We start from the raw sequence: 11,813 nt of genomic DNA on the forward strand, positions 1-11,813 counted from the left end.
CGATCCTTAGAATGTATGGTACCTGGAACTGGCCACAACTGATCATCTTTAGGCTGACCCAGGAAAAAAACACTATCACTTCCTTGACTCTTACACCCCCTAACTTGAGTTTTCTATCCACTAAACTCTCCCCTCCCCCTTTTCCCTTCGTGAAGTGCTTTTCACCACGTTTGCTTTACTCTGTACTTGGTAGTTAATTTTTCTTAACCCAGTGACTTCATCCTTATCCCTATTTACTTTCATCTCATTGGCTCTAACTAACATTCCAGCTCATCAAGGTCTTTGTGAATTCTTATTCTGTCCTCTGCTATACTGGCTAGTTCTAGTTTTATGTCATTTAGAAAGCATAAAAATCAAGTCATTCAAGACACTGATTTTTTTTAAGGTGTTCAAAACATGGCCAAGGAAAAGAACCACGTGGCCCTCCATTAGAGTTCTGTCCAGTCTGACTGCCCTACAGTGGAATTCATTAGCTGCCCCACATGGCCGGGGCAATCACCTGGTCGAGCCCTCTCCCTGCAGAGAGATGATGTGCCTCCTCCAAGGTCACACAGCTGGCAGGTCCTCTGAGTAACCCTAAATCCAGTGCTCCTTCTAATACCTCATGCCGGCATTCAGTCAATCCACTCGTTCCAGCCCACTTACTGCCACCATTTTCCATCCAATCCATATCTTTTTTACACCTTGTTCACCAGGAGACTAACTCTGGAGAATGAGCGTCCAAAGAAGTTCCCCGGCATCCTACTCTAGGCACATCGTCAAAAAGGAAAGGAAGTCAGTCTGGCATAACTTGTTCGTGGTGAACCCAGGCCAGCTCTTAGCTATCCCTTTCTCCCTTTCAAAGTGCTCCTAAGTCATTCTTTAATAATTCACTTTCAAATTTTACTAGCCTTGTAAACTTCCTAAATTTAGTGATATCCAGTTTTAAGAATCATTTTTTAGATTCCATTATCATTAGGTCCAACATTATTTCTAACTTAAGAAAGAAAAACAAAAACAGAAGACAAAAGGAGAATTGCTGACTTTAATTTCTTATTTAAATATAGTGATTTTTTTAAAAAGTAAACTATAAAACTTTACACTGCAAATATTTTACATAAATGTAAACATGCATATTTCTACCCTATAGTAAAGCAGCTATGAAAATAAACTCTAGGCAGAAGATTTTGAAAATTGTAATCATAGAACCAGATAACTTTAAGTTAACTTGTTAAAATGAACTCAGGACAAAAGTGATGATGAGGAAATGGCAATGGTAAGTGATGATCATTATTCTACTGCTCTTTTACTTCAACCTACACCTGAGTTTCTAAAGTACCACCTACCACACCACATTAGAATAATTCCATTTTTTACTATAACCTAATATACATCCACATGAGAATATTTCTTTCAAAACAACACATAAATACATCACAAACACACACATATCCTACTGAATCTGTTATCTTAATCAAGGAAAAGGGATTCTGGAGTCTTAAGGTTTCCGACAAGCAAATATAAACACCACACATGAAAAAAACATGAGACTATTACAGACAAAAAGCAAATAAAGAATAAGTAGTCTTGGTTTCAGCTAAAAATCTCGAGTCTGCTAGTATCCAAACCCTACTGTGATTTTATGTGTAAAATTTAAGCACTGTATAACAAGTATTTCCAAAAGGCAGGGTTCTGAGACTTCTGGCTATCCACTAGGACCACCAGTCTCTAAACGGAGACAAATAACCAAAAAAAAAAAAAAAGGAAATTTGAAAAATTCCACAAGATGCTTCAAAATGTTGAAAACATCCATGGCTCCCATGTCCAAGTTGTCATCCAAAGTATGCATATTCTTGGAATGCCCTACCCTCCATATTTCCCCTACCAGTCTACTATATCTGAATAACTAACCATAGTGCTATGTGCAAATAATGCGTTTACACAATCCTTTCTGACAATTAGCAAATGTACATCTTGACTTGAAGATGTTAGAACCAAGGTCCTATTTGCTTCCTTTAGCATTTGTTTTTATTTAAAATTTAAAAGCTTACACAGGAAACCTTAGTTTTAAATGACTGAAATCTGGCTTAAAGAATTGGGCAAGTTAATAATAGCAGTGAAATACTTAAATATTCCTTATTTCCAGCAATAATATAAACTGATGATGGTATTGTCCATCTATAATGTTAACACTACCAATGGATTATAAATAAATTATCAATTCATTATAAATAAATTCTTTTACTGCATTAAATTCAATCTAAAAGCCTGAGATTTGGGTAAGAACCAAAAAGTACTTAAAGGTCACAAGGCAATGAGGTTTATTCCCCCTTACTTGAACTCCCAGCTTTCTTTGGACAATTTGTAAGGGGAAAGCTAAAGTTTTTCTCCCCTTCCTCCTGCCCCCTAACCCTGGCTCCCCTTAATTATATTCCTTTGAGCTTCCCCCATGTGTCTTGCACCCCACGTTTAGATTCAAATGCTCCTTCTACTTCAGAACTGGTGTTGAAGAGCTGACAGGTAGGGGAATGGTGGAGGTGAAAAGGAAGCATAAGTCAGGGAGGCAACAGGGCAGAAACTAATTTAAAATCTATATGCCCAGTAAACATAAGCAAAAGAATTTTGTGTTAAGAAATATGTATTCTGGGGCAGCTAGGTGGCGCAGCGGATAGAGTGCTGGCCGTGAAGTCAGGAGGACCTGAGTTCAAATCTGCACTCAGACCAAACACTTGACACTTACTAGCTGTGTGACCCTCGGCAAGTCACTTAACCCCAACTGCCTTAAAAAAAAAAAGAGCCAGGAAATAAAAACAATGTTAAAAATGCATTAAAAAAAAAGAAAAAAAGAAATATGTATTCTAATTATAAGCAATGGGATGTTCATTTGGACTGTATGGAGACCTACTGCATGTGCACTTAAAAAGGTACACTTAATTGTAACTTAGGATTGCTGTCCTAGAACAACATTGTCATTTTATCAGTATTTTAAGCATTTTGCAGATCTGTACAAAACAGGGCATATTTTGTCTTGCTTCCATGTACATAAAAATACAACCTATAATTTAAACATAGTGTATAAAAGCGGGGAGGGGGGGAGTCCCCAAATCAAGGAGAGTTATGGTCCTTTCATATGATACTTTCAAACTCATCCTGGGATATTTTTTAAAATCTCACTTCTAGTTCATACATTCAGTAGTTTTCTTCCCTAACTCCTACTACTCAGAGTCATTCCTATATTTCTTTTTTAAAAATCCATTCCTTTTACAATCCACTGAATCAATTATGTCCAATGAAAGCTGAATATGAGCTCATGGTTTTCCCTTATCAACTCAGTACTCAAACCTCCAATTTTATCCAGTCACTGCACCTATACATGGGGTTTTTCTGTCCTGTACAGAGCCAACTTTCACAGGCCCACATTCAAACCAGAAGTAAAATGGTAGTCATGACTTTCACAGTCTAGGTACAAGCTCCAATATGTATCTGATTGCTCTATGTACATAGATCACTGGTTTTGCTACATACCTAAGCTCTGCACACAGTAGGTGTTCAATAAATATTTGATTAAATATAAAGGGAGTCATTATGGTACAATAGAGAAAGTGCTGGAGCCTTGGGTTTTACTCGCATCTGCCTCTCTAAGCCTCTTTGCCTGGACTGGATCACATACAATGTTCTCTCTACTTCTGAAAGTCTATGCCTAAGTATGTCTCTACTGGCCTATCAGGTCAAGCCTAATTAGGCAAAGAAGGCTAAAACCTTCATCTCCACGTGGTCAATAATTAGAAGAGACTTTAACACACAAAGGCCGAATCATTTGCTTCGGCAATGAAAATGACATGTCCAAACTAGTGACTGTGACTCAACCTCTGAAAAACCAAGATCCCCCTTCCCCCGACTGTTCAGGTTTTCCATCCACAACATTAACCAAAAAACCACCCCCCTAGTTACTCACTCTACGGATCTAGGTAAAACTTGTAAAACTGTATTCACATAATATATACAAGAGCACTCCTGCTCGGGCTCGGTGACAGCTCCTCCCCAAGCACTCTCCTTGGCAGTGGCTTCCTGCTTGTGTCCTGCTGCCCCCACACGTCCTACCAAAGAGACGGATGCAGGAGGCTCCAATGCTAGTCATCGCTGTCACTGCCAGACTCACTCAACTGTAAATCATTTCCTGTAAGAACAAATCAAAAATAAAATCACAGAATTAAGTTAATGCCTTAAAATTTTTCAGCTGACAGCATTCAATATCGGCAAGTAAAGAATTCTCTTTTAAACCTTACAAGGATGCTTTTTTTTTTATCATTTTGACTAGTGTTATACCAAATCACAAGACGTTATTAATTTCATGCCCTGATACTGTTGGGCTTGGTTTCAGTAATGCTGAGACTGTAAAAAGCCTATAATTATACCCTTGGCTCAGTGAGGGGTACTGGGCAGGCAGAGTCATTACACTTAATTTGTGTTTTCTTGTGATGAGTTAACTTGGTTGGACCACCAATTCATGTTGAGTTAACTCAATTAGTTTCTCCACTGTTACTGTCAGAGTTTCCAATTCCTCCACAGCTTAAACACACCAGGGAAGGATATTCATCAGTAAAGAAAAGCAGTATAATCAGGTTAGGGGTACAGAAAGATCCAACATATCCCCCACACACACACACACTGTTCTTCCTCTTCTCTTTTTAATTGGCTGCAGTAAAATGCTGCCAAATGTGAATGCCTGACCTCCCTGTGTCCCCTCCTGATGGCCAGAGCCTGCTGTGCCAATAAAGGCGCCCCTCCACTGAGGATGTATCGATGAATGTTTTGGAAGACTTGGATTCAAGTCTTTCGGGTCGTGACCCAGAGCTAGTGCCTTCAGCTGTGGGTCCCAGACTCCCGGGGACAATCAGTGGCCCAACAGTGGCTGCTCTGCATGGCTGGTATGGGGAGGCCCCTATGCCAATGAAATGAAAGGTCAGGACTAAAAAAAAATGGCAGCTGCTGGGGGACGTGCTGGTGACAAAACCACATGAAAAGGACACAGTGCCCACCTCAAGGAGCTTGCGCTCCACTGGGGAACACATGATGTCCATATCTAAGTACATCTATATAAGAAACACAAAGGCTCTCACAAGACGGGCTCGGGCAGCCTTGGGCAGGAGGCGCCCCCTGAGAGGAGCCTGGAAGGAAAGGAGGCCACAGCATCTGGGGCCCTCAAGGAAATGGGGACAAGTCCCAAGGGGCCTGTCTAGGCCAGAATGGCCCCAAGCTCGGCCACGCAAACATATGGGGCAGCATTTTCTGGAATTCAGTTGTGTGTGCACAGGAGGAATGCTAAAACGCCAGCTTGTGCTTTCCGGTCCCACTGACAGTTTCTGGTCCTAATGTTCCTAAGCCTCTGAGTCAACAGGGCAGGGACGCCACAGGGCCCCAGGTCACTCCCACTCACGCAGGGTGTTCATCAGCTGGTTGTTTCCCGGCGGCCGGCTGGTGCCGTTGGCCACAGGGTTTCTGTGACTGAACTGCTGGTGAGGAGGCTGCGAGGGGGAGGCCCTGGCGGCCGGCTCATCCCCTCCGCTGCTGGAGCTGTCGTCGTCGCTGCCCGAGGAGCTGTCCGAGTCCGACGAGCTGCTCCCGCTGGTGCTGCTCATCTGCTCAATGATTTCAACCTCTGCTCTCAGCTCTGGAACGAAAGGGCAATTTGTGCCAGCAGATAAAGGGGTCAGGCCATGTTCTTTGCTGAAAGGATGTTATTTAAAATGTTTGCAAACTACAGGTTTATGAGTTTATTAATAAAGAGAAAGTAGTCAAAGTGTGGGCCAAAAAAGTTCTAGTCTCAAAAGACACCAATATACAATGTTGCTTTTCATGGGCATGAATGAATCTTTCCACAGCATTTTAAGGTTCTAGCAACAGAAGGAACCGAGAAGTAAATGACATTGATTAAGTGAAGCAGAAAATGCCAGACTAATGAGGCAGCCTGGCACACTGGCTCTGGAGTCCAAGGACCTGGATTCAAATGGTGCCTCTGATGCTTACACCTGGGTGATAGCAGGTGAGTCATTTAAACTCCCTGGGACTCAGTTTCCACCTCTTAAGTGGGTTGGACTAGATGTAGATGACTTCTGAGGTCACTATCAGTTCTAGATCTGTGATCCCATTAACTTCAATGCTAAGAAAATCTCCAGAAAAATGCTTTAATGCTTTATAAACTATGTCTTGCCAAACAGATTTGGCTACAGTGCAACTATAGGATTCTTTATTCTGTATGAATTAAAATCAAATATGTATTTGAAATCTTCTTGCAAACACATTATCTGTCGATGAGATCTATCTGCTAACAGTCACGTATAAAACACACCTTCCTGTGCACACACTGTACAATCTATTCATCTACTTCCAACACTCCTTCACATGACCAAAACTGACTAGGCACTCATGGTCTACAACTCTCATCCAAGTAAACAGAGGGAGTCTTTAACACCTCAGTAAGTCAGAAAAATAGACTGAGCACTTAAAAAAAAAAACGCTCCTAAGGCCTGCAGTGGGAAGGATCCCGAAGGTTAGAGGCTAAAGCTGAGCCCTGGGGCCTGGGTTTTTTACATTCATTATCAGACTTGTGGAGCCCCTTGCTAACAAGGGGGACACTGTCCAGAAGGGGCCATTTATCAACCCCCCTCCTATCCACTGGCCCGTCAGTATCTGCAGTGTTTAAAGCATTTCATGCACTTGCAGCGTGGCTCAATCTCAAAATATCCCTCCAAGTAGAAGCTACTAAACGCCCACACTTTCTAGAGAAAGCATCTGAGGGTCATGAATTGGGGAGAGTTACCCAAAGTTACCATCAATCAGCCACCTCTTTAGAAAGGCAAAAGTAAAATGGGCCCTGTTCTCAAAGAGCTTACATTTTAATGGGTGAGTACATACCAAGTTAGGGCCTGACTGACCTGGGCTTATTTCTGCTCAACTATCCCGCCCTCTCTCACACCCATTCCTCAACAAAGATTAATGGAATTGTGAATGAATTAATCAACCAATCAACATTTATGATGGCCTTTTATTCCCAAGGCCAACCTACCCAAAAGAGGAAACTGCAGGACAATCAGGCTTCCCAACTGGCAGCACAGCTCTAACAGTTTGCCTTATGTTTCACCTCCATGGTACGTGCTGGTTTAAATTCTGAGCTTCCAAGGGGCCTGATTTTCAAAGCCGCTAATTCCAGAAAGAACCTTCCCAGGCATCCTGGGAGGCCCCCAAGAAGAATAAGCACAGCTCATATTTGTCTGCATCTCCTACAAGGCAGAATCCCGAAGTGGAAATCTCAAGCACAGACTCATAGATGCTTACATAAGCCCTCAGCAGTTACTACTGTTCTCGTCTATCTTTCTTGAGGACAGAGATTCCACAAACTATTACTTACCTCTCTTAATGTCATCTAGTTGGGGTTCAGGTGAAGGGTTGTCTTTCACAGGAGAGGTTTTTGGTCCAATTGGGGGTTTCATTGGGGCTCTAAATGGTACAGGAGGTGGTGGTGCCCGAGCTGGGGGCTGTTCCATTCTTGCCTGGATTTTGCTGCTTCCCTCAGCTCTGAAACAAGGGCAAAAATATTTAATGGGACTACATTATACATTTTGTTTTGTTTTGTTTTAGGCAATTGGGGTTAAGTGACTTGCCCAGGGTCACACAGCTAGAAAGTGTCAAGTGTTTGGTCTGAGGCCAAATTTGAACTCAGGTTCTCCTGACTTCAGGGCTGGTGCTCTATCCACTGCACCACCTAGCTGCCCCTAGATTATGCATTTTAGACTAGGAATGTGGTCTTATACTACAGGGAACTAAAGCTCTCTGCTTCTTTTGCACATAAAGACAAAATTATGCATTTTAAATAGTGTTCATAAAATTTCCAGTTTCACATGAAATGGTGCTCACTACTCAAAGTCAGTGAAGTTTTATTCTCATGATATAGTAATCTAGAATACTTCACGCTTGGAGTTTGTGCTTTCACCCCAGTGAAACAGCCTCTACAATCAATATGCTTTTGCCAAAATCTTTTGTCTCTGATTTTCCGGTTTCAACAACCACATTATCAATGAAGCATTAATCATCTTCAGAATACACAATCTTTCTGAAAATGAAGATGGTTTGATTTCTCATACAGGTCAAGAAAATGACAATTCAGAAAATTATTCCCTGTGTAGTCCAGATGTTGTTTAGAGAAAGTTATGCCTCAAGCAGTAACTGACACTCAAAAAATATACGAATAAATGAACCTGCCTGCTTATCCTTCCCAGCAGAGCACAGGGCTGGGAACAAGAAAACCTGGGTTTGAGGCCCCTTTCTGCCTTTACTTGCCATATGACCCTGGGCCAGTCTCAACTCAGGCCCTCTGATCTCAGTCTTTTCACTGGCAACTCTCACAGAGACAGCACAGCCATGCTTTAAGTGCTGGAGTTGAAGACCTGGCAATTCCTAGCTGTGTGCCCCCAGGCAGGTCATTAACCTCTTGGGGCTCCAAGGAACTCGCTAGGAATCATCTACTAAACCATCAAGTCTGCTGGGAGCTCCCCCAACTGATGATGTCAGGGATCCAGAGCTTACTCTCCCACCTCACAGGAGATCCTCAATGGGTTCTGTCAATGGCCACACTGCAGATGTGTGCTAGCATGGATTCTCACCTTGTCTTCTTGACCTGAATGCTGCTACTGAGTTTTTCCAACACATATTCACCAGTGTCATGATTAATGATGAGAACACAGTCTTTCTGATAGGGTCTTTTGTTTCCTTTGAACACAGTCATTGGAGGTGTTGATCCCTGTTGAAAGCAAAAGCACAAGACAGGAATCTTAAATCACACACGAACATGCTGCTACCTAGAAAAAAGGTGACTGTTTTAAAATGGTCAAGTAGTGTGAAAAACTAAAACCCATTTTAAAAAACCTACCCACTAATTTGAATAAGTAGTTCTCCTACCAATAAAGTTGTGAATGTGGAATAAATGAACTGATTTCTGATTTACTTTTTGGATCCCCCTAGGGATCAACACAAGCAGAAATATGGTGTGTATTATCCCTAACTGGCCTAAATAACCCTAAACCAGAGACAGTAATAATTTAAGTATTTTATTTCTTCTGGGAAATTATTAATCTGGGCAATTTATATTTTTGTAAGTATTCATCCATTTCAACTTAGATTGTCAGGTTTATTGGCACATAGTTGGTCAAAATACCTCCTAATTATAGTTTTAATTTCCTCTTCATTGGTAGTGAATTCACCCTTTTCATTTTTGATACTGGTAATTTGGTTTTCCTCTTTTTCTTAATCAAATTAACCAAAGGCTTATCTATTTTATTGGTTTTTGTTATAAAACCAGGTAATAGTTTTCTTAATTTCAATTTTATTAACCTCTCCATTGATTTTCAGAATTTCTAATTTGGTATTTAGTTGGAGGTTTTTAATTTGTTCTTTTTCTAGCCTTTTTACTTGCCCACCCAATTCACTGATCTCCCCCTTTCTCTATTTCATTCATGTAAACATTTAGAGATATAAAACTTCCCCTAAGAACTGCTTTGGCTTCATCCCATAAGTTTTGGTATGTTGTCTATCACAGGCAGTCATAACTGACATTGGTAACATGCTCTGAAGTTGCCAAAGCACTTTATCTCAATTATCTGAGTCAAATCTTTCCCACTCTGGTCCACTTCTCCCTGGCAGCTACAGAGCTTCCTCCCCAACAGTTCCCTACACCAATAGCATCACCGTTCTGGACAAAAAAAGTGCAGAGCCCCAGACTGCGCCTGGAGATTCAGAGACAAAAATAAGTCTCCTTCCTCTCAAGGAACCTTAACGTGCCCATTTTTCAGTAATCTTGGACTAAAACCTCTCTAGACCAATTCTGTGTTGGGCAGTAGGTAAGAAACGTCTTGACTCAGACTTTGACAGCTGGATCTGATCTGCACCGTGTTTGTTCTCATTAACCAATGCCCTCTTCTATTCCTAAGACCTCCTGCTTCAATCCCAGTTATCCAGACTCTCCGGCCTCAGGCCTGAACCATTCCCAGGCCTCCCAGCCTGAGATCTTTCCCTGATCTCCTTTAATTCTGGACCCATGCATGGCAGAGGTTCTAGGTGATTACGCTGGACTCTAACTTTAATCAAGATCTCTGAGAAAGGTACAGAAAAACTACTTTTCCTTTAAGTTGCTGACCCTCAGTATATCGTCATCTTCAAAAAAAATTTAATGATGGAAAAACTGTAAATATAACACAAATAAGGTACATCAGAGCAATCCCAAAGTTTTTAGAAATGACTATGAAAATGACTCAACTTACAGGAATGTGTGGTAGTGTAATTGTGACTTCATCTCCTTTGCCAACCTGGAGTTCTCCTTCACATGAAGTGTCTATGGATGCTGGTTTAAAATCATCTAAAGAAGAAAAAATTATTAGAGCAATGGCTACGTTATTACCCAAAGTTTCCTCGATATTTTTAATTAAGAACTCAAATCATACTTTTCTTATTCAGATAACTATCAAATGCCAACAAAAGCTAATTCATTAAAAAAAGATTTTCTTCTTAAATAACTACAAAAATATTAAATTGTGCCCAATACAGAATTTTAGAGTAGTTTTAAATGTGGTCTCAATTAGTCCTGTACAGGAACTATTAAAAAAGGCATGCCACCTTGATAATAACGAGGAAAGGAGTTACCACAATAATGTTTTTGGATCTGACACACTTTTCTGTGATGCGTTTGAGGAAAAACCAAAGCAGGGTAACATAATGGTAAAAGCATTGGTCTGAGACAAGAGAAAAGGGTGATGAGTCTGACTATGATGAACTCAACGACCCGGGAAAGTCACTTAAACTCAGGCCTCACTTTCCCCCTCTGTGAACTGAGCTGAAATGGTGTGCAGCGGATGGACCACGGGTCCTCGAGTCGGGAGGACCCGAGTTCAAATCCAGCCTCGGACGCTTACTAGCTGCGTGACCCGGCCGAGCTGCGGAGCCCCGATCCCCTCCCCGCCCCCCAGCCCTCCAGGCCGATCTCAACGCTGGACCGCATGCGGGGGCCCAACACGGAAGGCGCCGGCCAGGGCCGGGGCCGCGTAGTGAGTCACCGCTATCTGCTCTCCCGGCAGACTGGCCTCGGGGCGTCCGCGGGGCGGCAGGCGCGGTGACTCAGGCCGCGGCCTCGGCCCAGCCTCCCCGGGACGCCGAGGGAGGCGTGGGCGGCCGTCCGGGGCACTCATGGCCTAAGCGTCCCTTCGCCCACGGCCACGCGCGGCTCCGCGGGGGGTCCGCGGGAAGGAGGAGGGGTCTCCCCCGCCCGGCCACCGCCCACGGCCTCGCCCTCCCCCGGGCTGAGGGGATACGGAAGGGCGTGAAGGCTCTGCGGAGTCTAGCAGGAATCGGGGAGGGGGCGGAGCACGGAATCCGCCGGGGGGGGCGCTTCTCTGGGAGGTTCCCCTAGGGCCCGACGGGGAGGGGGGGTCCATCCCGGGGCCCGGGCGCACTCACAGCGGATGGTGTGGAAGGAGGACTTGGGCCTCTTCTCGAAGCTCTCGCCGAGCTTCAGGCCGTGCTCCTCGCGGTCCAGCAGCGGGTTCGCGGTGCCGTTCATGGCCCTTTCCCCGCCGGGGGAAGCGGCCTCCAGTCACCGCTCGGGCCGACTCCTGCGCCGGCTTCCTCGGCGCCGCCCCCGCCCTGAGGGCCGGCCGGCACTTCCGGAAGAGGCCGGGGTGCAACCGGGACACCGCTCCGCTCCGAGGCTGGGGGGGGCGGGTGCGACCCCCAACACAGGCCGGAATCTCCTCCTGCCCTTCCGCCGCGCCGGGGGCGGGGTTTGCGGG

At 43.8% G+C, this 11,813-nt stretch overlaps 1 protein-coding gene across 1 annotated transcript; it reads right to left on the reverse strand.

Annotated features, from left to right (window-relative positions):
* Positions 1-1,006: 1,006 nt before the first annotated feature.
* Positions 1,007-11,795, reverse strand: EAF1 (ELL associated factor 1). Its single transcript, XM_020987245.2, has 6 exons — positions 11,482-11,795; positions 10,293-10,387; positions 8,640-8,776; positions 7,388-7,554; positions 5,417-5,650; positions 1,007-4,156 (listed from the first exon to the last, which is right to left on the reverse strand). Exons 1-6 carry the CDS (start codon positions 11,582-11,584, stop codon positions 4,110-4,112), a joined length of 783 nt encoding a protein of 260 aa, XP_020842904.1. The 5' UTR covers positions 11,585-11,795; the 3' UTR covers positions 1,007-4,109.
* Positions 11,796-11,813: the final 18 nt, after the last annotated feature.

This window comes from Phascolarctos cinereus, unplaced genomic scaffold (assembly GCF_003287225.1).
Source record: "Phascolarctos cinereus isolate Bilbo 61053 unplaced genomic scaffold, phaCin_HiC Scaffold_1;HRSCAF=81, whole genome shotgun sequence".
Taxonomy (NCBI): Eukaryota; Metazoa; Chordata; class Mammalia; order Diprotodontia; family Phascolarctidae; genus Phascolarctos; species Phascolarctos cinereus.